The following is a 27,669-nucleotide window of genomic DNA, read 5'->3' as shown; positions in this document are numbered from 1 at the left end:
TAGGCTAGATGTGGTATCTTTGCTAAAACAGATAATACAATTGCTGGTACACAGTATGCAGCCACTGATTTGGCAAATGTGTTCTTTTCTATCAGTTAGGAAAGAAGATCAGCAACAATGTGCTCCAGGGCCATGTTAACTTTTGACCATCTGTCATAATATAGCCTGAAGACATTGGGACCATCTGGACAAACTGCAGAATATCATGTTGATTCATTCATTACAATGATGACATCATGCTGATGAGGCCAGGGTAAGTAAGAGACTACTAACATGCTGGAAATGCTGGTAAGGCACATGCACTCTAGAGCGAGATAAACCGTAAAAAAAATTAGCTACTTGCTACCTCCGTAAAGTTTCTGCACATCCTGTGGTCAGGACATTCCCTTAAGAGTAAAGAACAGGCCTGTGTGTTGTTGCCACTGCCATTGTTGTCATGGTGGTTGCGCTGAGCTCTGTGGTTTCTAGAGCCGGCTATGTCCCCTCCCTGCCACCACCCTGACGTGGATGTTCAAGAAGAACCACTTGCTAGAAAACAGATGCATGCGGTTCCTGAAGATCAGAGTGAAACAACCTGACCGGGTTCCGGTGATTGTGGAAGAAAAAGGTCTCAGGCTCTCAGTGTGTTGACACTGACAAACAGAAGAACTTGGTTCCATCTGACAGCCATTCAGTTCCATCTGTGGCTCAGTTCATGTGGATCATCAGGAAAAGGATCCATCTTCCTTCTGAAAAGGCATCTTCTGTTTGTGGATAAAACAGTCCAGCCTGGCGGGACACGGTGGCTCATGCCTGTAATCCCAGCACTTTGGGAGGCTGAGGCAGCCGGATCACCTGAGGTCGGGAGTTCGAGATCAGCCTGACCAATATGGAGAAACCCAGTCTCTACTAAAAATACAAAAAATTGGCTGGGCGTGGTGGCGCATGCCTGTAATCCCAGCTACTCGGGAGGCTGAGGCAGGAGAATCGTTTGAACCTGGGAGGCGGAGGTTGCAGTGAGCCGAGATTGTGCCATTGCGCTCCAGCCTGGGCAACAAGAGCGGAACTCCATCTCAAAAAATAAACAAACAAACAAAAAACAGTCCAGCCTAACTATAGGAGAATTTTACTAGAAGGAAAAAGATACAGATGGAATCTTGTATGTGGCCTCCAGTGGGGAGAACACTTTTGGTTTCCGAGGGCCATTGCTGGGCTAGGTGTACCCTTATTGCTTGTGTATCTTGTAAATGCCCTAGCACCTTGGTAAGCCAAGGCAGGAGGACGGCTTGAACTCAGGGGTTCGGAACCAGCCTGGGCAACATAAGGAGACAGCCATCGCTACAAAAAAAAAAAATGAGTTGAGCATTGTGGTGCATACCCATGGTCCCAAGCTACTCAGGATGTTGAGGTGGGAGGATTGCTTGAGCCCAGGAGGTAGATGCTGCAGTAAGCCGAGATTGCACCACTGCACTCCAGCCTGGGTGACAGAGCAAGATTCTGTCTTAAACAAACAAACAAACAAAAATTAAGAAGAAAAGAGGAAAAAGAGTACCAGTTGTGGCTGTGAGATCAACTATGGCTATGGAGGCTGTAGTTTGCCCTGATAACCTCCCTCTTTTGTTTTCCCTCAGGAAGAGAGGCCTACCAAAGACCTAGAGGAGATGCTTCCCACGTGTTTTTATGAAGTGGATCCGTGTGGCACACAAGGTAAACTGTGGCAGTTGTGGAGACATGTCAATTGGATCCCCCTTCTAGAAAGGAGCCACCCCCGAGCTGCAAGGAGTGTGGTAAGTGGACAGTCCCCACCTGTTAGTGTCTTCAGCGTCAGCTTCAGGTTTTTATCCTGTACTTTTCTCAGGGTGGTCCCCAGTCAATGACTGAGCAAGGCCTGGCTATATCCACCCAATGAGGAACTTCTTTTTTTTTGAGACAGAGTTTTGTTCTTATTGCCCAGGCTGGTGTGCAATGGTGTGATCTTGGCTCACTGCAACCTCCTCCTCCTGGGTTCAAGTGATTCTCCTGCCTCAGCCTCTCAAGCAGCTGGGATTACGCCTGGCTAAATTTGTATTTTTAGTAGAGATGGGTTTTATCCATGTTGGTCAGGCTGGTCTCGAACTCCTGACCTCAGGTGATCCACTCGCCTTGGCCTCCCAAAGTGCTGGGATTACAGGTATGAGCCACTGTGCCCAGCCATGAGGAATTTAATTAATCCCTGTTGGATTAGTCTGCCCGATTCTGCCTCTGCCCCTTCTCTTTCACAGGTGTCGCCTCCATACTTTTTTTTTTTTTTCTTTTTGAGACAGAGTCTCACTCTGATGCCCAGGCTGGAGTGCAGTGGCACGATCTCGGCTCACTGCAACTTCCACCTCCAGGGTTCAAGCGATTCTTGTGCCTCAGCCTCCCAAGTAGTTGGGATTACGGGTGTGCACCACTATGCCTGGTTAATTTTTGTATTTTTAGTAGAGACAGGGTTTCACCATATTGGCCAGGCTGGTCTCAAACTTCTGATCTCATGTGACCGCCCACCTTAGCCTCCCAAACTGCTGGGATTGCAGGCATGAGCCACCGCGCCCAGCACCCCATACATTTTTTGCATTTCTAACTTCTCAGTGTCTGCTTCTGGGAGAATCTAACTGAGACACCAGTGGATTCGCAAACGGACCCTGGAACTGAAGTTGCTCCCTGCTCCCAACCCTGGGATATGTGACCTAACTAATCTGGACTGCTGTTTTCTCCTATATAAATTAAAGATGCTTATTCCTTTCATAGTTACATTTCATGGCTATTATGAGGTAAGAAAATGCTATATAATTTGAAAATCACTATGTAAATAAACTATTATAGTTTTTATGAAAAGTACTAAAGAGTTAAGGCGTTTCCTGAATTACCTAACGATGCACAATAGTTCTAAAAACTTCAAACAGAAAATAGTTTTAAGCCGTTTGAAGGCTGGTATGGTGTATGTGGGGTTTTTCTGTAGCTTTGCTTATTCCCAGGGAGTAACTTACACACTGAGAGATCTTGCTTGGCAATCAGATACAGACCTAAATAAAGAATTGTAGAGTACTATAGTCACCTATCATGGGAATTTTGGTTTGTTTCTTTTCATTTCTAGGATAACAATTACTAAGAAAGCACAAACAAGAAACACTGAAACATCTCATTCAACAAAACACAGTGGCCAGTGTATTGAGAGGAAATACTTATCACCCGTGTAACCGTGAACCAATTTTCTGTAGCACTATTCTGATAAGATAAAATTTTATATCCATGAATAAATATAATTTCATGTTGTTTTACTCTTAATACCACTTAACAAAATATTATAATTTTAATATACATGTATATAAAATATTTCTTATAACATTGTTTATTTACATTTATTTATATATTTATTTTTGAGATGAAGTCTCGCTCTGTCGCCCAGGCTAGAGTGAAGTGGTGCAATCTCGGTTCACTGCCACCACTGACTCCCGGGTTCAAGTGATTCTCCTGCCTCAGCCTCCCGAGTAGCTGGGATTACCTGTGCCTGCCACCACGCCTGGTTAATTTTTTGTATTTTTAGCAGAGATGGGGTTTCACCATGTTGGCCAGGCTGGTCTCGAATGGCTGACCTTTAGCTATCCACCCACCTCGGCCTCCCAAAGTGCTGGGATTACAGACGTGAGCCACCGCGCCTGGCCTATTTATTTATTTTGAAACAGAGTCTCACTCTGTTGCCCAGGCTGGACTGCAGTAGTGCGATCATGGCTCACTGCAGCCTTGAGCTCCTGGGCTCAAGCAATTCTCCCACCTCAGCCTCCCAAGTAGCTGGGACCACAGGTGCATACCGCCATGGACAGCTATTTATTTTATTTTATTTTATTTTTTATTTTTATTTTTTTGAGACGCAGTTTCGCTCTGTCGCCCAAGCTGGAGTGCAATTATGCAATCTCTGCTCACCGCAACCTCTGCCTCCTGGGTTCAAGAGATTTTCCTGCCTCAGTATCCCAAGTAGCTGGGATTACAGGCATGGACCACCACACCTGGCTAATTCTGTACTTTTAGTAGGGACGGGGTTTCTCCATGTTGATCAGGCTGGTCTTGAACTCCCTACCTCAGGTGATTCGCCTGCCTCAGCCTCCCAAAGTGCTGGGATTACAGGCGTGAGCCACCGTGCGTGGCCTATTTTATTTTTTTGTAGAGACAGTGTCTCTCCATGTTGCCCAGGCTGGTCTTAAACTCTTGGGCTCAAGCAATTCACCCAAAGCATTTGGATTACAGGCGTGAGTCACTGTGTCCAGCCATCCAGCCAACATATTATTATTATTATTATTATAAATTTTTTTCAGACGGAGTTTCGCTCTTGTTGCCCAGGCACTGTAGTGCAACGGCACGATATCAGCTTACCGCAACCTTTGCCTCCCGGGTTCAAATGATCCTCCTGCCTCAGCCTCCCAAGTAGCTGGGATTACAGGTGTCTGCCATAACGCCTAGCTAATTTTTGTATGTTTAGTAGAGATGGGGTTTCACCATGTTAGCCAGGCTTGTCTCGAACTTCTGACCTTGTGATCCGCCCACCTCAGCCTCCCAAAGTGTTGGGATTACAGGCGTGAACCACCGCGCCCGGACTATTTTTTAAATAATTTTTATTTCTTTTTCTCATCCTCTGAACAGAACTTATAAACAAATTCTTTTAACATTCATTCTCTGTATTCACAATTATACATAAAGGGTTTGTGTCCGTAATGTTTTATCAGAAAAACTAACTTTTTGCGGTTGCTTTTTAGCAAAAAAGAAGAGAAAGTTTTCTATAATGTGCTACTGTTTGTTTAGCTTGTAATTCAAACCTTTTTTCTTTTCTCTTTTCTTTTTTGAGGTGGAGTCTCACTCTGTCACCCAGGCTGGAGTGCAGGGCATGACCTCAGATCACAGCAACCTTTGCCTCCTGGGTTCAAACAATTCTCCTGCCTCAGCCTCCCAAGTAGCTGGGATTACAGGCGTGTGCCACCACACCCAGCTAATTTTTGTATTTTTAGTAGAGTTGGGGGTTTCACCATGTTGTACAGGCTGGTCTTGAACTCCTGACGTCAAGTGATCCACCCACCTCAGCCTCCCAAAGTGCTGGGATTACAGACGTCAGTCACCATTCCCAGCCCCCTAATTCAGATTTGAAATGGCTTTTCTCTCCTTTTTGCCTTTCAAAACGTGTCTCTGACTTGCATTTGAGATTTGACACAAATTCACAGTTGTAAACTTTGAAAATCTGTGGTTTCACATAACAAACTGTACAAAATGTTAAAAACCTAACGGGCTCAGTGGCTCACGCCTGTAATCCCAGCAATTTGGGAGGCCGAGGCAGGAGGATCACCTGAGGTCAGGAGTTTGAGACCAGCTTGGCCAACATGAAGAAACACCATCTCTAATAAAAATACAAAAATTAGTCGGGCTTGGTGGTGTGTGCCTGTAATCCCAGCTAGTTGGGAGGCTGAGGCTGGAGAATTAGTTGAACCTGGGAGGCGGAGGTGCAGTGAGCTGACATCGTGCCACTGTGCTCCAGCCTGAGCCACAGAGTGAGACTCTGTCTCAAAAATTTTTTGGGGGGGTTGTTTATTCAAATATCAGGACAATACTGAATCAAGTGTTGAAGCTTAGAGTTTTAAGATAGATAATACTGAGCTAAGTTTGAAGCTTAGTTCAGTACTGTTCTGTCATCTGAATAAACAGCTGTTTATTACTGAACCTAACAATACAAGACTAATTCGAACGGTTTTGTGTTTAGAAATGTGAATAAATGTAAAAGAATAACTAATTCCCGTTGTTCTTTACTACAGTGCACAATATCTGTGACTTGTATACTAATCGTAAAAAGAAAGCCAATAATATAAACTGGATTATAAAGTCTACTAATTTCAAGAATGTGTTTCATCATAGTTTAGTAAGAATAGCAGAGATTGATATGACTTTTTTTGTATATGCATTCTGGGAACTCCCATAATTGAATACAACTTCAAAAGGGCTAAAGCCCAGTGACCTCAAAACGAGGTTCACAGAAAAGTACATAATGATGAAACCTGAAGCAATAAAACACCAATGAACTGAAATGTAAACATTCTTGCTCTTAGGACATGGCATTTTCATTTTTCATTTTGTTTTGGACTGTTACTGGGCTGTCCTCAGACACCTTCCTTTCATATCGTAAACTTTGTCTTTCCAGAAAATCTTTTGGAATTTTTTTTTGGTTTTTTGTTTTGGTCTCAAGGGCAGAACTTAACAGGCTGGGGGCGAGCCCCACAAGAGTTCAGCACACCGTTCCCCGCGGCGACACGCTACTTCTGAACACAGGAGCGACTGCCCGTCGGGCTTCCTCCTGGAGAATGGAGACAAACGTACATTCGAGGGGCTCAATACCTGGAGTGCGAAACGTCTCAGTTCCTTCGCCTCAGTCTCTTTTCCCGGGTTCGGAAGCCACTTATGCAGCAGGGCACACCTGCCACTCACAACGCCCTCGGAGCCGGCAACCAGCCGACAGCGGGCTCCAGCCCGGGGGAACAGGAGGCTGCGCGGAAGGAAGGAGAGTCGGGAGCGCGGCCGCTCGCGGGCTGGCTCAGGGGACGCCAAGGGGAGGTGCCGGCGCGCACTGGCGGGGTGCGCGCGCCGCCGCCGCCGCGTCACCAGCGTGCGGCACGTGCCCGTGTTTACGTCCCTCGTGGAGCCGCCGACGTCAGCAGTCGAATGGCAACATTGTGGCGATGCTGAGGCGCAGAGTTTAGAAGAAGGGTTCATCAGTCTGACCCGCTGCCGGCTTTCTGCGGCAGCAGCAGGAGCGGGGGCGAGGAGCTTGACCTGGGCGAGCGACCCGGGCGCACACAGCGCCGGCCTGACCCCGCGGGACCCGCGCCTCACCCCCGGAGCGCCGCAGACGCAGCTCCACGGCCTCGCGCCGGGGGCGGCGGGCGGCCGCGAGACGCTGCGGCAGCACGGGGCTTGTAAACAGATCCGGCCGCACGTGACCATGTGAACTACCTGCTCCCGGGACGCGTATTGTCCTTCCCGCGAGCCGCGCCACAAAGGAGCTCGGTGGTCGTGGCGCGGAGCGACGGGCGAACGAGCGAGGAGAGCCGGCCGGCGCACTAAGATGGCTGAAGGCGCCCGGCGAGGGTGAGCGGGGGGCGCGGCGCAGCCAGCGGGGAGTCCTCGAGCGGGCCGGGCCGGCGGCCCTTCCCAGCGTTAAGTCGGAGCCACCATGTCGTTCTCGCTGGAGGAGACGCTCGAGTCAGACTGGGTGGCTGTGCGGCCCCATGTGTTCGACGAGCGCGAGAAGCACAAATTCGTCTTTATTGTAGCCTGGAACGAGATTGAGGGCAAGTTTGCCATAACCTGCCACAACCGGACGGCCCAGAGGCAGAGGAGCGGCTCCCGGGAGCAGGCGGGGGCGCGAGGGGGCGCCGAGGCCGGCGGAGCTGCGTCCGACGGGAGCCGCGGGCCTGGCAGCCCGGCGGGCAGGGGCCGGCCCGAGGCTACTGCCTCTGCAACTCTGGTTAGGAGCCCCGGGCCCCGGCGGAGCTCGGCCTGGGCGGAGGGCGGTTCTCCTCGGAGCACTGGCAGCCTTCTGGGGGACCCGCGGCTGCGAAGTCCTGGCAGCAAAGGGGCGGAGAGTCGTCTTAGGAGCCCAGTGCGGGCCAAACCCATCCCGGTTCAGAGAGTATCTGAAGCCAACGATGCGGCGGGGGCCGCTGCTGCTGCAGCAGCCAGACCGGCGCCGAAAGAGGCCCCGGTGTCCTCTGTACGTATAGTGAGCGCCTCTGGGACGGTCTCCGAGGAGATCGAGGTGCTGGAAATGGTGAAGGAGGACGAGGCGCCTCTGGCGCTCTCGGACGCGGAGCAGCCGCTGCCAGCCGCCGAGCTGGAGTCTCCGGCCGAAGAGTGCAGCTGGGCCGGACTCTTCTCTTTCCAGGACCTGCGCGCCGTGCACCAGCAGCTGTGCTCGGTGAACTCGCAGTTGGAGTCGTGCCTGCCGGTGTTCCCGGAGGAACCTTCGGGCATGTGGACTGTGCTGTTTGGGGGCGCCCCCGAGATGACGGAGCAGGAAATCGACAGTCTGTGTTACCAGCTCCAGGTCTACCTGGGCCACGGCCTGGACACCTGCGGCTGGAAGATCCTCTCCCAGGTGCTCTTCACCGAGACCGACGATCCCGAGGAGTATTATGAAAGCCTCAGCGAACTGCGGCAGAAGGGCTACGAAGAAGTGCTTCAGCGGGCCAGGAAGCGCATCCAGGAGGTGAGTTGAGTGAGCCTCTAGTCTGGGCTCTACTGGTCGCTTTTGGTTTACTGGCCAAACCAAAGGCTGAAGGCTCGGTCTCGGGTGTGCGCAGGTAGGACGGTTGCTTTTCTGGTCAAGTGGAAACCAAGAGGGGTTCCTGATCTACCTTCCCCTTCATCCCTCTGGGTGGCTGCTTAATTGACTCTCTGAAGGACCTTAGTCTTTATTTCCTTCCCCATTTATCAAATGCGCTCTGTGTACTACTCAGTACTGGTAATGCGCAATTAAAGCCACTCAGAAAAGTGTTCTGTAAGCATAGGCTACATGAGCATTTTTCTACCCCTAAAGCTCTCCCAGCAATAACTGCCCAGATATCAACTCTTCTTTGTCCGTGTCACCTTTATTTAAAATAGTTTGTCTTACCTAGCAAAGTTGATCTTCTGTTTTGATTCTTCTTTATGCAGTGTGGCAACCGACGCAAATTTTAAATTCATTTTTAAACGGGTGACCTGTCCAAGTGAAAAAGCACCTACTGACTATTGGATGCAGATTTATTTTTAAAAGATTTTTTATAAGTGTTTTGTTTTGTTTCTTCTTTTTTGGACTACCTCAGATCTTTACAGATGGCTCAGGTTTCACTCCTGTTTTAGGGAGAAATAAAGGCTCTGGGCAGGAATGTTCGTTGTATTTTTGTACTTACTGTAGAAGTACAAAAGCTTTTTCAAACTAATCCTTAAAGTAACAGAAAATAATGGAAAAAAGGGTCTGAATGGATATACATATGGGGCTCTAGAATGTGTAAGAAATGTGTAATTCATGCCTGCTCACTGGCTTCTGCTGGAGGAACTTCACTAAAAAAAAGTCTTTTAAAATATACTTAGTTTTCCCTAATGAGTACTACACGTAGTTTCTCAAAGCAAGTTACTATTTTTACTATTAATGCAATTGAGATTGGTGGAGAAATGCACCACCGCCCACCTTTTTTTTTTTTTTTTTTTTGGCGACTGTTTCGCTCTGTCTCCCAGGCTGGAGTGCAGTGGCACGATCTCGGCTCACTGCAGCCTCCGCCTCCCAGGTTCAAGCGATTCTCCTGCCTCAGACTCCTCAGTAGCTGGGACTACAGGTGCGCGCCACACGTTAGCCCGGCTCCTTTTTTTTTCAGTAGAGATGGGGTTTCACCATCTTGGCCAGAATGGTCTTTATCTTCTGCTCGTGATCCGCCTGCCTTGGTCTCCCAAAGTGCTGGGATTACAGGTGTGAGCCACTGTGCCTGGCCTGAAATGCCCCTTTTTATGGTGTTTATATCCCTGAGATTGTGTTGTTATCTGCCTATGTATAAATAATACTTGAACCCTGTTAGACTAGGGAGCTAGAGCGTCCTGTTTTTTTCGTAGAATATGAGAACTTTTTCTTTATTAGACTTGAGTATTTAAGAAATGTTTGTTTCTCGCTTATACAATAGTACTCTCTTACAACTTCCTGAATCCAGTTTTTCAGTCCTTCCTGTTGGTTTACTCTATAACATGATCCTAGAGTTCCTGGTATCTGTTTTTATTTTCCTTTTTTATCACCTCACTTCGGGAGTCTGTTCTACCTTAAATTCTTTTGAAGGAAGTGACAAATCTTAAGTGACCACATATATTCTCAGAAGTGTTTGGTTAATATTGACCTGTATTTCTCTTAAACTGCAAGAACCAAGTTAGTGCTTCTTTCTTTTATTAGATTTACAGATTTTTTTAAAACTATATATTCTTTAAAAATCCCATGATGAGTGGGCCTGTCTGGTTTTAACTTTTTGGATACTCAGAAAAAGCGACTGTCAGGCCGGAAGCGGTGGCTCACGCTTGTAATCCTAGAACTTTGGGAGGCCGAGGCAGGCAGATCACGAGTTCAGGAGATGGAGACCATCCTGGCTAACACGGTGAAATCCCGTCTGTACTAAAAATACAAAAAAAAAAAATTAGCCGGTGTGGTGGCGGGCGCCTGTAGTCCCAGCTACTGGGGATGCTGAGGCAGGAGAATTGCGGGAACCGGGAGGCGGAGCTTGCAGTGAGAGGAGATCCTGCCAGTGCACTCGAGCCTGGGCAACAGAGCGAGACTCTGTCTCAAAAAAAAGAAAAGAAGAAAAAGCGACTGTCTCCGGTTTTTTAATTCAAATGGGTCAAAAATAAGCTCTCAAAATATATAATTTTCTAGAACTCTTTAAAAAGGGGATTACATTAAAAAAAAATCTGTTCCTAATTAAGGTTCTCTTGACCATAATGATTTGTTTTCTTTAACAGAAAATTATACTTTTTTTTTTTCTGAGACGGGATCTTGCTCTGTCGCCCAGGCTGGAGTGCAGTGGTGTGATCTTGGCTCACTGCAACCTTTGCCTCCCAGGTTCCACTGATTCTCCTGCCTCAGCCTCCTGAGTAGCTGGAATTATAGGCGCGTGCCACCTTGCCCGGCTAATTTTGTATTTTTAGTAGAGACGGGTTTTTACCATGTTGGCCAGGCTGGTCTCGAACTCCTGACCCCGTGATCCGCCTGCCTTGGCCTCCCAAAGTGCTGGAATTACAGGTGTGAGCCACTACACCCGACCTTTCTCCCCCACTGCCTTTCGAAACAGTTTCACACTGTTGTCCAGGCTGGACTGTACTGGTGTAATCTCAGCTCATTGCAACGTCCACCTCTGGTGTTCAAGCATTTCTCCTTGCTCAGCCTCCCAAGTAGCTGTGATTACAGGCGCCGGCCACCACGCCTGGCTAATTTTTGTATTTTTGTAGAGACAGGATTTCCCAATGTTGGCCAGGCTGGTTTTGAACTCCTGACCTCAGGTGATCTTGCCTGCCTCGGCCTCCCAAAGTGCTAGGATTACAGGCGTGAACCACTGTACCCGGCAACTTCAATATTTGAAAAATAGCTATCAAGGACAACAAATAGGTTTGGTAATAATGCCTACCCTGACTTCTACTGGAAGATTGTGTTCTTAGATTATGTTGGGGGGGAAGGGAGGGAAGTGTGGTGTGATTGGTTGGTGATGTCTGCCATGGACATGACAATGAAAGTGTGTAGGATGCTAGCCATGTATTTGTTTTTAGCTAATTAAATTTAACTGCTTTCTTAAGAGTTTGCAGTAACATTTTTTAAGGTAACATTTTTGTAGAAGTTGTGTCATGTTTGTTTTATTCTGTTGACTTAGTTTGTGGAATTCGCTATAGCTTTTCAAGCTAGATTTATCTGATAAATCAAATACATTCTTGAGGATATGTTACTTAGAATACTTAGTCCTTTGGTCACTTGGAATACTTAGTCCTTTTCCTTCTTTAATTTCTATGAATCTATTTTTTGATCTTTTTTCCTACAGTATTCCTTTCCTTGTCCATTTAAAGGTTTCGACTTAAAACCACCTGTTTTTGTTCAAAATGGTTAGTAAATTGTTGAAAGGTTTGTTTGTTTTTAATAGAACACACTGTACAACTAGATTGTAAACTTTTCAAGGTCCTTGGTTTTGACAATACCTTGGAACTCTCTTCTTTGCCACCCCTAGTTCAGAACCACACATCTTGTGAGCACTCTTAATTAGTGGATAAAGGAAACTAGAGAAGTTTTTATAATTAATTTATTTATTTTTACTATTGCAAGAATTTAAAGGACTTAGAAGATGTGTCCTTTTAATGTGAAGTTGTAAGATTTTTATAAATTGATAAGTGTAAATTTCTCAAAGGACAGTGTTTTCAAAACAAGGAGAAATTTTTTTTTAATGTACCCAATAGTTCTTGAAAGGAAAATCTCTTAAAACGTAAATAAATTCCTCAATAAGAGGTTTTTACCTGGGAATGGTGAATTCCCTGTAAGAGGGGCTATGGATGGGTTTTAATGGGGTGTCTGGCCCAGTTTTATATGTGTGGGCATGTGTGCATTTTAGAGAGAAAGGCAATAATGTCAGTCACAGGAATGTTTTGGTTTCACACTGCATTTAGAAGTTATGTTTATGTTGTAATGTACAGTATACTTAGGGGCTAAATGCAAATGAAAGGTGAAATTTGTTACTGGTGTGTTTGACTTCGGACTTTTACAAGAGTTTACTGTTGGAAGCACTATTTATACAGTAGGCACTGAATCAGTCCTTAAATGAATGCAGGTGCCACCAAGACCTCTATGAACAGTTTTCAGCAGTAGCCTTGGTTGTTGGTCAGAGCTGAGGTTTGTATTAGTGTGTGTGCGTTGGTGGTCCATACCGCAGCTTAGGTTTGACCTGGATTTTATAAATAATGGTTTCTGTATAAGGACAGCTATTCTCGAGATAATTAACTGTGGTGCTTTAGATAGTAAACCTTAATTATGATGGTAGGGTTGATTAAGATCTAATCATCAGTGTTCATTTTGGAATTTATTATGTTTATAAGGATGTGCTCAATTCTAACTTCTCTTCAGTTGAAACCACGGTTTGGAAGTAGCATGTGTTTTCAAAATTATCCGTGTAAGCCACGTAATAAATAGCCTATTGAGTGTTTGGAGTCAGAAAGACCTAGGTTGAAAATAGGACTCACCACTTCTGATGACCTACTTAGTTATTTAACCTCTTTTAAAAAGGAAAATGGGGGAAATAAGGATGTCTTAAGATTTGAGTAAGACAGTATGAGAAAGGGCCTAACAAAGTGCCTGGCACTTACAAAACAGGCTTCCAGGAAGTGTTATTTTCCCTTTTTTCATGTAACAAGGATTATCCAGTTTTCCATTCAGCCCTTTTTGTGGGGATTGTAACTAATATTTATTGGCACTGTTTAGGTATTGGGCTCTTTACATTAGCTATCTGCTTCCATTCTCTTCACTATCTGTTGAGATCAGTGGGTGTTTTATACCTGTTTTACTGAAGCAGAAATTGAGACTTAAAGAGATCCTGTGGACTTCACCAAGGCTAAACTAAGCTGAGTAACCAACCTCCGATGAAAGCCTAGATTTGTTTTAATCCAAATATGTGCCTTTTCTGCCATGCCTATGACCTGTTGGGGTTCTTGATCCAAAGGACTGTATTCCTTCCTTAAAGAGAAAGGACGTCAGTCTCTACTCTTGAGAATTGGATAGTGGTATTATCTTAAAATGCAGTCAGTTCAATAATTTTTTTCTTTTAAAGACAGTGTCTCGCTCTGTTGCCCAGGCTGGAGTACAATGGCACAATCTCAGCTCACTGCAACCTCCGCCTCCCAAGTTCAAGCAATTCTTTTGCTTCAGCCTCCCAAGTAGCTGGGATTACACGTGCATGCCACCACTCAATAATTACTTTTGAATTAGGATAACTCATTTCAAGTTAATTATGACAAGCATGAGGTAGGGCAGTCTGAATGTTGTGTTTTAGAGAAAGGGGTTGCCTGGTGGTGCAAGGATAGGTTTATGTTAGAGAAGAGTGCCCAATCATGTACAGGTTTTTTGTTTGTTTTGTTTTTATATCTTAATGGCTAAGCTGAAAAACAGCTCCTGACTTCTGAGGTTATTTAACTGAAGGGGCAAGGAGCTCTAGGAGGAGGTTTTGTTTAACAGGTGTCCTCCCAAGGATACCTTTGGGTCCTTAGAAAATAACTTTTGTAATTTTCCTGAAAACCTAAGATTAGTTATAAAACTCAAGCCCTGCTGAAACCCCAACTATATACGTTAGAGAAATGACAGTACTTTAGGAGTCTTGGGACGCCACCTGTCTTTCACTGGGCCAGCAAGCTATGGCCCATGATTACATATAAATAAATGGTGGGAGCAGGCTGCTGTTTGTAGGGAAGGATATAATATGATTGCAATGGAGAGAGCTGTTCTGTCTGGCAGTTCTTGACTGCATTGACTGGAAGTATTGAAAAATAGGATATTACATGTTGAGGACATATGGGAGCTGTAGACTTTTAGGACAGAGGATATGTCAACATTGTAGCTTGATGCCTTGTCTAACCATGTTATACTCCCATGAAAATATTGCAGACTGTTCTTTTACTGTAAAATACAGTTAAAGAATAATGAAACTAAGTGAATTTGTGGGATTCTTAAAGCATTGATGAAAGACTTGAAAGTTGGAAGCATTTACAATATTTTGATGCTAATCATTTTCTTCAATCCTGTACCCAAATGTACTTTTAGACAGTTTTTTGCATCACTGAATAAGATATAAGTATAGAAAAATGAATATATCCTAGGTTAGGGCTTCTATGAAACAAAAACATGGAGCCTGGTAGTAGGATGTCAGCCTTCTTGGTAATTAATTTGTGTGATGGTTTCTCTGCTTGCCAGTTAACGTCACAAGATGCCCAGTCCACCAGATATTTCTTTCTTTTTTCTCTTTCTTTTTTTTTTTTTTTTTTTTTTTTTGAGACAGTCTTGCTCTGTCACCCAGGCTGGAGTGCAGTGGTATGATCTCGGCTCACTGCAGCCTCCACTGCCTGGCTTCCAGCGATTCTCCTGCCTCAGCCTCCCAAGTAACTGGTACTACAGGCATGTGCCACCACACCTGGCTAACTTTTATATTTTTAGTAGAGATGGGCCACCATGTTGGCCAGGCTGGTCTCGAACTCCTGACCTCAGGTGATCCACCTGCCTTGGCCTCCCACGGTGCTGGGATTACAAGCCTGAGCCACCACGCCTGGCCCAGATATTTCATAGACATGAAGTCTGGGGATGTTTCCTCCTTGCTAAAATGAGGTTAACTTAGACAACACTTCAGTAATGTTATTATAAGGGAGTGTGTATGTGTGTCTGAGAGAGATGGGAAGAGAAGGGAGAAGATGGGTGGGAAAATTGTTTTATCAAACATAGCAGCTGCTGTATTTGAATTAGCCATCTTATCTTTGCAGATTCTCACATGTAATTTTAATCGATCTGTTAACCTTCTCCATTGCTGCTTTATTTGACCTTTTGTTAACTGTAAAATATTTTTGACAGTAGGTCTTGAAAGCACAAGATGAGCCCTCTGTTGCTCCATTGATGGTTAAATGTATTTGCGCCTACTTTTTTTTTTTTTTTTTTTTGGTAACGGGAAGTTTCCTGTGGCTCTTTTCACTCTCTAAAAGGCCAGGACCTGCTTCCTCTGAATCTGCCTGATTCACTCAGTTGTTGGTAGGAGAATATTAAGTTCTAAGGGTAAGAGACATAGGCACTGAAGGCTAAATAATAGTTCTTGTAACTGTTTGTTTGTTTGTTTGTTTTTGGTAGAGATGGTGCAGTTCACTTGGTTTTTCAGGCTTCTTGTAGGGGACTTGATAATACCAAATAGCCTTAACATAGCATATCTAAGTTATTAAACTGCATAGGGGCAGAGAAGAACTTATTCAGCAAAAGGCCAGAAAATTTTCAGTTGTTTTCCTAAATGCGGGGGATTGTCCTTGAATTTTAAATTAAATATACTTACAATTCTATATAGTAGACTCTTTTTCAGACTGTAGCGAAGGTTCTATAAAATGGGCTGTGAAATAAAAATAGGGCTGATGGGTTAGACATTTCACAGAGGAGAATTTTTAAGGATAAATATATGAAGTTACTTTAATAATTTGGGGTTTTATTTGTAACTTTCAGATTTGAGGGTAGTGGCTAGGGTCTTAGTTTACTCAACAAATAGTAATATAGGCACTGGGAAAATGTAGTGATGAACACTTTCTTTGGGAAGAAATTTTAAATAAAATTGGTCACGAAGTCATTCTGGTGCTTGGAATTAGTTGAGGCAGGGTGCTTTTTCAGAAGCATCCCACTACACTGTCTTTAGGTGCTTCATGGAAAAAAAAAAATTAAATGGATATGGCTCAGGAAAAATCTGTATTTTTATCCTGATTGTGATACAAGTTGCTTGACCTTAGGCTGTTAACTGGCCTTTTTGGGCCTTAGTTTTTTGTTTGTAAAGTGAGGTAAGGATAGCCTCTTTTTAAAGGACCCACAGTAGTTGACAGGCACAGTGTGGCAAGGGTTGGGACCTGAGAAACTTGGTGTTTTTATTTTTTTGAGACGAGGCCCCGCTCTGTCGCTCAGGCTGGAGTGCAGTGGCGTGATTTTGGCTCACTGCAACCTCTGCCTCCCAGGTTCAAATGATTCTTCCACCTCAGTCTCCTGAGTAGCTGGGATTACAGGCGTCTGCCACCATACCCAGCTAATTTTTTTTTTTTTTTTTTTTTTTTTTTTTTTTTTGAGACGGAGTCTCGCTCTGTGGCCCAGACTGGAGTGCAGTGGCGCAGTCTCGGCTCGCTGCAAGCTCCACCTCCCGGGTTCATGCGATTCTCCTGCCTCAGCCTTGCAAGTTGCTGAGGCTATAGGCGCCCGCCACCACGCCTGGCTAATTTTTTGTATTTTTAGTAGAGACGGCGTTTTACCGTGTTAGCCAGGATGGTCTCGATCTCCTGACCTTGTGATCTGCCCTCCTCGACCTCCCAAAGTGCTGAGATTACAGGTGTGAGCCACCGCGCCCGGCCTAATTTTTGTATTTTTAGTAGAGACGGGTTTTCACTATGTTGACCAGGCTGGTCTCAAACTCCTAAACTCAGGTATCTGCCTGCCTCGGCCTCTCAAAGTTCTGGGATTACAGGTGTGAGCCACTGCGCCCACCCTGTATCCAGGTTGAGATCTCCCTGCAGTAAGATGACTGTTGAAATCACAGCACTTTTAATATTGCTTGTGTTTTTAGGCTTTGAGAAAGCCTAAATTCACTTTGAAGTACAGAGGGCATTTGAATATGGCAATAGTGTTTCTTCTTGTGTGTGTTTATCCTTACATCATTCATTACCTATGCTTCAAATTTTCTGTTCTTTTTTCACTTCTCCCTGTGGTTTTTAGTATTAAAACTGCTTTTCCGATCACTTTTTGATAACTGAAACTTATACTTGCAAAATGAATGCTTACTTATTAAAATTATTTCTTTAAGCCTATCTTTCTCCTTGCCGTCCTATCTAGATGAGTTTCTATCCACACCTATAGGGCCATAACTGGAGTGTGTATAAGGATGTATATAAGAAGTTTTAAATAGCAGCAATAGTTAGTTAACCTTTATTGAATGCTTACTGTGGGCCAAGCACTTTACGGAGATCTTTGTGTACATTATCTCAGGTGACACATAGATAGACAGTAAGAGGTAGGATGCAAGTGAGGTTGAGACCTGACTTCTCCATGTTAATAGCTGTGATTTTGGGCAAGTTACCTGATGCAGTGCCTTAGCTTCTTCATCTGTAGAGAGATTAATACTGCTACCTCATAGAGGGATTTAAAAATAGGTATGTTGGCCCAGCACAGTATCTCACGCCTGTAATCCCAGCACTTTGGGAGGCCTAGGCAGGAGGCTGCAGTGAGCCATGATTGTGCCTCACTTCTACTTTCCACTAGCTTAACTCTTGGTAGTAACTGAGCTTTCTGCCCGTGGTTCCTCATCTCTAAAATGGCGTAATAACTATATACCTACATCATAAGATTGTTAGGAAGAACGAAAATATATGTGAAGTGCCTAGAATGGTGTCTGATATAGAAACCGTCATAAATGTCAGCTGCTATTGTGATACTTTTTCATCTACTTTTTCCTGAAGCAACTCATACTGATGCTGGGTTCCTCCTAAACCCAAACTTGTTTGTACTAAAAACCATGTTTGTAATGGAAGCTGGTGCTGTACAGGTAAAATATTTCCAAGCCAAAACGTCAAAACAACAAGAAAAATGTGACAGGTTGATCTTCAACCTCCTGTACCCTCCATAGGAATTCCTAGTACATGCTTTCCCAAGTCCCTTGTTGCTGCTTCGTGTACACGTTATTATTTTCGTTGACATCACAGGACAGGTGGTCCTTTTGATACAGTCAGTTAAAACGGTGATTCTAGTATTTTTTCTTGTCAGCTTTATTGATAGCTCTTCCCCATTTTTTTCTGTATTCCCCGTCACTTTGTTTGTAAGCGTTCCAGACAACCCTGACCACAATTGATTTGCAAATATTCCAGTTGAAATAACCATTAAAGAAATGGTAAGCATTAACCTCTGGAAACATTAAAAATACCTTTAAATCTCCTTCAATTGTTTATTTAATAAATAGATCTTGGCTGGGCGTGGTGGCTCACACCTGTAATCCCAGCACTTTGGGAGGCCGAGGTGGACGGATCATGAGGTCAGGAGATCGAGACCATCCTGGTTAACGCTGTGAAACCCCGTCTCTACTAAAAATATAAAAAATTAGCTGGGCATGGTGGCGGGCGCCTGTAGTCCCAGCTACTTTGGAGGCTGAGGCGGGAGAATGGCATGAACCTGGGAGGCGGAGTTTTCAGTGAGCCAAGATTGTGCCACTGCACTCCAGCCTGGGTGACAGCAAGACTCCATCTCAAAAAAATAAATACATAAATAAATAGATCTTGTGTTAGGTATTTTTAAATTTTTAATTATTTTTCTTTTTTTTTTTTCTTTGGCCTTTGAAGTAAGGGCTGTCCAGGTGCTTTTAACAGCCCATTACACTTCACTACAAATTTTACCCAACTGTTAATTATTTCCAATTATACCTACTTTTTTTTTTAATATTGGTATTTCTGATTAGTAGTTTCATACTTACTCTAGCAAGATGTTGTATTTTAATATCTTTCATTGCACTTTTACATGTTTACCATGGTTTGGGGTAGCTTTGCAAAGTCTAACCATAACTTAAAATATTGTCTATGGGAAAAAATAAAGTTAAATGTGCCTTTAGGGTACAATATATTTCATAATTGAGAACTGCCTATACATAATTCTTCACTTTTATTTCATTAGTGTGATTTCCAAAGGATCCAGATTTGTATTTCTTAAGAAGAGTGTGTAGGTATTTCTATATGCTGATTTTTTTTTTTAACAAGTCAATTTATTTGACTGTGGAGGGTGAGGAGGAAGATTGGAAAAGTCAGTTTATTTGAAAATGCACATTCCTGTTTGGTTGGAAAGGAAGGAAAAGTGAATGTGATTTAAGATAGCTGAGCATATTTATAGTTATTTCTTTATTGTAAATATATTTTATTATACTTTGAGACAGAATATCCCTCCATCACCCAGGCTGGAGTGCAGTGGCACAATTATGGCTCATTGCAACCTCAACCTCCTAGGCTCTAGTGATCCTCCCATCTCAGCCTCCTGAGTCACTGGGACTACAGCCATGTACCACCATGCCCAGCTAATTTTTAACTTAATTTTGGGGGGGCATAGTAGGTATATATATTTATGGAGTACATAAGATGTTTTGATACAGACATGTAATGTATAGTAATCAAATCATGAAACATAGGGAATCCATCCCCTCAAGCATTTGTCCTTTGTTTTACAACAATCCAATTACACCATTAAATTATTATTGACTGTTGTCACCCTGTTGTGCTATCAAATACTAGGTCTCATTCATTCTATTTTTTTTTTAACCCCTTAACCGCCCTTACCTCCCCTCAACTTCCTTCCTACCCTTCCCACACTCTGGTAACCATCATTCTACTCTCTCTTTCCGTGAGTTCAATTGTTGTGATTTTTATTTTTGTATTTTTATTTTTATTTATTTATTTTTTTGAAACAGAGTTTCACTCTTGTTGCCCAAGCTGGAGTGCAGTGGCAAGATCTCAGCTCACTGTAACCTCTGGCTCCCGGATTCAAGCGATTCTCCTGCCTCAGCCTCCCGAGTAGCTGGGATTACAGGCATGCGCCACCTCGCCCAGCTACTTTTTGTGTTTTTAGTAGAGACAGGGTTTCTCCATGTTGGTCAGGCTGGTCTTGAACTCCCGACCTCAGGTGATCCACCTGCCTTGGCCTCCCAAAGTGCTGGGAATACAGGTGTGAGCCACAGTGCCGGTCTTTTTTTTTTTTATTTTTTGAGACAGAGTCTCACTCTTGCCCAGGCTGGAGTGCAGTGGTGCAATCTTGGCTCTCTGCAACCTCCATCCACCTCCTGGGTTGCGATTCTTGTGCCTCAGCCTCCTGGGTAGCTGGGACTGCAGGCATGTACCACTGCACCCAGCTAATTTTTGTATTTTTAGTAGAGATGAAGTTTCACCATGTTGGCCAGGTTGGTCTTGAACTCCTGATCTTGGGTGATCCACCCACCTCGGCCTCCCAAAGTGCTAAAATTACAGGCTTGAGCCACTGCGCCCAGCCTGGATATAAGCCATTTTAATTGGGGGTAAGATGATGTCCCATTGTACTTTTGACTTGCATTTCTCTGATTAATGATGTTAAGTACCTTTTCAAATGACTGTTTGACATTTGTGTGTCTTTTGAGAAATACTTATTCAAATCTTTGCCCATTTTTCAATCAAATTATTAAGTTTTTTTCCTAAAGAGTCGTTTGGGCTCCTATTTTTTGTTTTTTATTTTTTGAGACAGAGTCTCACTCTGCCACCCAGGCTGGAGTGCGGTGGTATGATCTTGGCTCACTGCAACCTCAACCTCCTAGGCTCAAGCAGTCCTTCTGCCTTCCCTCCCAAGCAGCTGGGATTACAGGCATGTACCACCACACTCAGCTAATTTTTTATTTTTAGTAGAGATGAGGTTTCACTATGTTGACCGGGTTGGTTTTGAACTCCTGAGCTCAAAATCCTCCCACCTCGGCCTCCTAGAGTATTGTATTACAGGTGTGAGCCACTGCACCCCACCTTTAATGTATTGTTGAATTTCGCCTGCTAGTTTTTTGTTGAGTATTTTTGCATCCATTTTTTTTTTTTTTTTTTTTTTTTTTTTTTTGAGACGGAGTCTTGCTTTGCTGCCCAGGCTGGAGTGCAGTGGCGCAATCTTGGCTCACTGCAAGCTCTGCCTCCCGGGTTCACGCCATTCTCCTGCCTCAGCCTCCTGAGTAGCTGGGACTACAGGCACGCGCCACCACACCCGGCTAATTTTTTTGGTATTTTTAGTAGAGACGGGGTTTCACCGTATTAGCCAGGATGGTCTTGATCTCCTGACCTCGTGATCCACCCGCCTTGGCCTCCCAAAGTGCTGGGATTACAGGCGTGAGCCGTTGCGCCCAGCCTGCATCCATATTTATCAGAGATATTGGCCCTGTAGCTTTCTTTCTTTGATGTGTCTTTGATTTTGGTACCAGTGTAATACTGACTTTGTAGAGTAAATTTGGAAGTATTCCTTCTCCTCTATTCAGAATAGTTTGAGTAGGATTGGTGTTTGTTCTTCTTTAAATGTTTGGTGGAATTCAGCAGTGAACGCCGTCAGGACCCGGGGTTTTCTTTACTGGCAGGCTTTTTATTACGGCTTCAATCTCATTACTTGTTATTGGTGAGCTTACATTTGGATTTCTTCATTGTTCAATCTTGGTAGGTAGTATGTTGTGTGTAGGAATTTGTCCATTTCTTCTAGACCAATTTATTGGTACATAGTTGCTCATATAAGCCACTAATGATCCTTTGAATTTCTGCAGGATCAGTTGTATTCTCTCCTTTTTCATCTCTAATTTTATTTGGATATTCTCTATTTTTAGTCTGGCTAAAGGTTCATCAATTTTAACTTTTCAAAAAACCAACATTTTGTTTCCTTGATCTTTTTATTTTCTTTTATTTTCATTTATTTTTGCTCTGATCTTTAATATTTTCTTCTAATAATTTGAATTTGGGGTTTTGTTTGCTCTTGCTTTTCTGGTTCCTTTTTTTTTTTTTTTTTTTGAGACAGAGTTTCGCTCTTGTTGCCTAGGCTGGAGTGCAGTGGCACAATCTTGGCTCACCTCAACCTCCTCCTCCCGGGTTCAAGTGATTCTCCTACCTCAGCCCCTCAAGTAGCTGAGATTATAGGCATGCGCCCCCACACCCGGCTAATTTTGTATTTTTAGTAGGGACGGGATTTCTCCATGTTGGTCAGGCAGGTCTTGAACTCCCAACTTCAGGTGATCCACCAGCGTTGGCCTCCCAAAGTGCTGGGATTACAGGCGTAAGCCACCACGCCTGGCTTCCAGTTCCTTAAGATGCATCATTAGGTTGTTTATTTGGAGTTCTTCTTCTTCTTTTTTTCTTTTGAGGCAGAGTCTCACTCTGTTGCCGATGCTGGAGTGCAGTGGCACAATCTTGGCGCACTGCAGCCTCCACCTCCTGGGTTCAAGCGATTGTCCTGCCTCAGCCTCCTTAGTACCTAGAATCACAGGCACGCGCCACCACACCCAGCTGATTTTTTGTATTTTTGGTAGAGATGGGGTTTCACCATATTGGCCAGGGTGGTCTCAAACTCCTGACCTCAAATGATCCACCTGCCTCAGCCTCCCAAAGTGCTGGGATTACAGGCATGAGCCGCCATGCCCAGCCTTTTCTTCTTTTTGATATAGGCACTTTTAGCTATAAGTTTCCCTCTTAGTACTGCTTTTGCTATATCCCGTAGGTTTTGGTATGTTGTGTTTCCATTATGATTTGTTTTAAGAAATTTTTCAGTTTCCTTCTTAATTTCTTCATTGACCCACTGGTCATTAGAGAGCATATTGTTTAATTTCCATGTATTTGTATAGTTTCCATAATTCCTCTTGTCAGTGATTTCTAGAGTGTCCCATTTTGGTCAGAGAAAATGCTTGATATTCAGGGGTTTTTTTGTTTTTTGTTTTTTTATGTGTTAAGGCTTGCTTTGTGACATAACATGGCCTATCCTTGAGAGTGATACATATGCTGAGGCAAAGAACATGTATCCTGTAGCCATTGGATGAAACGTTCTGTAAATTTTTGTTAGGTCCATTTGACCTATGGTGCCAATTCAGTCCAGTGTTTCTTATTGATTTTCTGTCTGGAAGATCTGTCCCGTGCTGAAAGTGGGGTGTTGAAGTCTCCAGCTATTATTGTATTGGGGCCTCTGTCTCTTTAGCTCTAATATTTGCTTTATATATCTGGGTGCTCCAGTGTTGGGTACATATATATTTAAAATTGCTATACCCTCTTGCTAAATTGACCCCTTTATCATTATATAATGACCTTCTTTGTCTCTAGTTTTTGTCTTGAAATCTATTTTGTCTAAGTATAGCTACTCCTGCTTTGTTTCCATTAACATGGAATATCTTTTTGTGTATGTCTTTATAGGTGAATGTGTTTCTTGTAGGTAACAGATCATTAGGTCTTGTTTTTTAATCCATTCGGTCCATCTGTGTCTGTTAATTGGAGAGTTTAGCCCATTTACAGTCAATGTTATTGGTAAGTACCTTATTTCTGCCATTTTGTTGTTTTCTGTTTGTTTTGTGGTCTTCTCCGTCTTCTTTTTTCATGTCTTTTATTGAAGGTGATTTTCTTTGGTGATACTTTTTTCTTTTTGCGAATCCATAGTATGTTTTTTGGTTTGAGGTTACCATGAAGCTTGCAAATACTATCTCAGGACCCATTATTTTAAGCTGACAACAACTTACCACTGTTTGCGTAAGCTCACAAGCAAAAAGAAAACTAATAAAGACTAATCTTGTCTCCCCACTTTTTAATTTTTTGTTGTTTCTTTTGTTGTTGTTTCTATATATCTTATTGTAAGTTGTCTAACAGTTATTTTTGATTGGTTCATCATTATTTAATCTTTCTTTCTTTCTTTTTTTTTTTTTAGATGGCATCTTGCTCTGTCGCCCAGGTTGGAGTGCAGTGGCACACTGCAACCTCTACCTCCTAGGGTCAAGCAGTTCTCCTGCCTCAGCCTCCTGAGTAGCTGGGATCACAGGCACCCGTCACCAAGCCTGGCCAATTTTTTGTGTTTTTAGTAGAGATGAGGTTTCAGCGTGTTAGCCAGGATGGTCTTGATCTCTTGACCTCATGATCTGCGCACCTCAGCCTCCCAGAGTGCTGGGATTATAGGCATGAGCCACCACCCAGCCTGGTTCATCATTTAATCTTTCTAAGATAAGAGTAACTTACATACCACAGTTACAGTGTTATAATCTGTTTTTCTGTTTACTTACTATTACCAGTGAGTTTTGTACCTTCAGATGATTTTTTTTTTAATTTTTTATTCAGGGTCTCTCTCTGTCTAGGCTGGAGTGCTGTGGCATGCAGTGGAGTGCAGGCTCAAGCATTCCCCCCATCTCAACCTCCCTAGTAGCTGGGACCACAAGCGTGTCCCACCACTCTTTATTTTTATTTTTTTGTAGAGATGGGGTTTTGCCAATTGCCCAGGCTGGTCTTGAACTACTGGGCTCAAGTGATCCACCCGTCCTGTCCCCTCAAAGTGCTGGTAGGTGACTTTGTTTTTTAGACAGAGTCTTGCCCTGTCGCACAGGCTGGAGTACAGGGGCTTGATCTCGGCTCACTGCAACCTCCTCCCGGGTTCAAATGATTCTCCTGCCTCAGCTTCCTGAGTAGCTGGGATTACAGGTGCCCACCACCACACCCAGCTATTTTTTTTTTTTTTTTTTTTTTTGTATTTTTAGTTGAGACAGGGTTTCGCAATGTTGGGAAGGCTTGTCTAGAACTCCTGACCTCGTGATCCACCGACTTCAACCTCCCAAAGTAATCCCCAAAGGGATTACGGCGTGAACCATTGTGCCCGGCCTGGTAGATGACTTTTTTATTGCTCATTAATGTCCTTTTCTTTCTGATTGAAGTACTCCCTTTAGCATTTCTTGTAGAGCAGGTCTGGTGTTAATGAAATTCCTCAGCTTTTGTCTGGGAAAGTCTATTTCTCCTTCAAGTTTGAAAGGATATTTTTGCTGGTATTCTAGGGTAAAAGATTTTTCTTTCAGCACTTTGTGACATGCCACTGTCTCCTGGCCTATAAGGCTTCTACTGAAAAGTCTGGTTCCAGATGTATTGGAGCCCCATTGTATGTTATTTGTTTCTTTTCTCTCGCTTCTTTTAGGATCTTTATCTTTGGCTGTTGGAAGTTTGCTTATTGCCTTGTAGTCTTTAGTCAAGTCTTCTTGGTGTTCTATAATAACCTTCTTTTACTTGGATATTGATATCTTTCTCTAGGTTTGGGAAGTTCTCTGTTATTATCCCTTTGAATAAACTTTCTACCCCATCTCTCTCTCACTGCCTCCTCATTAAGGCCAATAGCTCTTAGATTTGCCCTTTTGAGGCTATTTTCTAAATCCTGCAGGCATGCTTCATTGTTTTCTCTTTTTTTTTTTTCCTCTTGACTGTATTTTCAAATAGCCTGTCTTCAAGCTCACTGTTTCTTTCTTCTGCTTGATCAGTTGTGCCATTAAAAGCCTCTGATGCATTCTTTAATATGCCAGTTGTGTTTTTTAGCTCCGGAATTTCTGCTTGATTCTTATTTCAATCTCTTTTAAAAAGTTTGTCTGATAGAAATCTGAATTCCTCCTCTGTGTTATCTTGGAATTTTGAGTTTCCCCCCCAAAAAGCTACTTTGAATTCTTTGTCTGAAAGGTCACATCTCTCGCTCTCCTTTTTTTTTTTTTTGAGACAGTCTTGCAGTGGTGCCATCTCGGCTCACTGCAACTTTCACCTCCTAGGTTCAAGGGATTCTCCTGCCTCTGCCTCCTGAGTAGCTGGGATTACAGGCGCGCCCCACCACGCCTGGCTAATTTTTGTATTTTTAGTAGAGACGGGTTTTGCCATGTTGGCCAGGCTGGTCTGGAACTCCTGACCTCAAGTGATCAGCCTCCCTCGGCCTCCCAAAGTTCTGGTATTACAAGAGTGTGCCACTGCACCTGGCCACATATCTCTGTTTCTATAGGATTGGTTCCTGGTGGCTTATTTATTAATAGTTTATTTAGTGATGTCATGTTTTTCTAGAACATGTTGGTACTTGTAGATGTTCATCTGTGTCTGAGCACTGAAGAGTTAGGTATTTACTGTGGTCTGCACTGTCTGGGCTTGTTTGTACCTGTCCTTCTTGGGAAGGCTTTCCACGTATTCAAAAGGACTTGGGTGTTGTGATGTAGGCTGTATCTGTTTTAGGGAACACCCCAAGCTCAGTATTGCTGTGGTTGTTGCAGACTCGTAGAGGTACCACCTTGATGGTCTTGGTCAAGATGTGAAAGAATTCACTGGATTACCAGGCAAAGACTCTTGTTCTCTTCCCTTACTTTCTCCTTAACAACAGAGTCTCTCTCTCTGTTCTGAGCCATCTAGACCTGGTGGTGGAGGGACACAAGCACTCCTGTGGCCACCACCACTGGGACTGTGCTGAGTCAGACCTGAGGCCAGCACAGCACTGGGTCTCACCCATGGCCTGCTATAACCACTCCCTGGCTACCGCCTATGTTCATTCAAGGCCCTAGGGCTCTACAGTGAGCAAGTGGCAAAGCCAGCCAGCCAGACCTGTGCCCTTCCCTTCAGAGGGATGAGTTCCCCCAGGTCCCTGGTGGATCCTTTCTGGAAGCCAGGGACTAGAATCAGAAACCTTAGACGTCTACCTGGTGTTCTGCTGTATGGCAGCTGAGCTGGCACTCACACCACAAGGTGGAGTCCTTCCCACTCTTCCCTCCCCTTCCCAATGGCAGAGCAACCTAATTGCAGAGCAACAAGCCCAGGGGGAGTACTGGCAGACTGCTGCTGATGTTTCCTTCGGGCCCAAGGGCTCTTAAGTCTGTTTGTGGTGAATGTTGCCTGGCCTGGGACTTGCCTTTCAACCACCCTTCGGGGCAGTAGCTTCTCTTGTAGCCCAGGGCAGGTTCAGAAATGCCATCCAAGAGTCAAGTCCTGGAATCAGGGACCCCACGAGCCCTCTTGGTGTTCTGTGCCCCCCCCGTGACTGACCTGGTAGCTAACCTGGTACCAGGAATCAAGCAGAAGTAGTCTTGCCCCACCCCATAGCTACCACAGATGAGAATGTGCTGAGTCTCGTAAAAGGTAATTCGCGTCATCTTGCTCTGTCCTATTCCCCTTAGCTAACTTAAAAAATTTTTTTTAGGGATGTGGTCTAACTATGTTGTCCAGGCTGGTCTCGAACTGTCAGCCTCAAGTGATTGTTCCTTTTTGACCTCCAAAAGTGCTGGGATTACAGGCCTGAGCCACTGCACCTGTCCTTTTTTCTTTCTTTCTGTGCCTGTTCCCATTGTGCTGACCTTCCTGCCTTCCTCCCTCCCCCACCCTTCCTTTCATTTGTTTCTTGCTTGACAGGTTCTCCATCACCTAGGGTTGCGATCATAGTTCACTGTAGTCTCAAACTCTTGAGCTCAAGCCATTCTCCCACCTCAGCCTCCCTAGTAGCTAGCTGAGATTACAGGCATGAGCCACCAGGCCCAGCCATAGCCAAGCCTTTTAAATCCCATTATTTGCTGAAGTCACTATACACAGTCATATTTTTGCTCCATTATACACACCATCACCACTGCAGTGCCTTTTTTTTTTTTTTTTTTTTGGTTGTCTTAAGTTCCACATTTATTTTATTATTATTATTATTATTTGAGATGGAGTCTCACTCACTCTGTCACCCAGGCTGGAGTGCAGTGGTGCGATCTCGGCTCACTGCAACCTTTACCTCCCGGGTTTAAGCAATTCTCCTACCTCAGCCTCCCAAGTAGCCATGATTACAGGTGTGAGCTACCATGCCTGGCTAAGTTCCATATTTCTTTCTAGGTGGGGCCCGATCAGGTCCCCCTCCTATAGAAAGTC

General features: G+C 44.0%; 1 protein-coding gene across 1 annotated transcript in view; it reads left to right on the top strand.

Moving 5' to 3' along the window:
* Positions 1-7,181: 7,181 nt before the first annotated feature.
* The window catches only part of JMY (junction mediating and regulatory protein, p53 cofactor), an 86,743-nt gene continuing 66,255 nt past the window's right edge, over positions 7,182-27,669 (top strand). Inside the window, exon 1 of the mRNA XM_050795648.1 lies at positions 7,182-8,239. Coding sequence (XP_050651605.1) covers positions 7,205-8,239 — 1,035 coding nt within the window. The 5' untranslated portion in view covers positions 7,182-7,204. The remainder of the gene's footprint in view (positions 8,240-27,669) is intronic.

This window comes from Macaca thibetana, chromosome 6 (assembly GCF_024542745.1).
Source record: "Macaca thibetana thibetana isolate TM-01 chromosome 6, ASM2454274v1, whole genome shotgun sequence".
NCBI classification, from domain to species: Eukaryota; Metazoa; Chordata; class Mammalia; order Primates; family Cercopithecidae; genus Macaca; species Macaca thibetana.
Note: the sequence above shows the minus strand (reverse complement) of the source record. Positions and strands in the feature narration are given on the sequence as shown.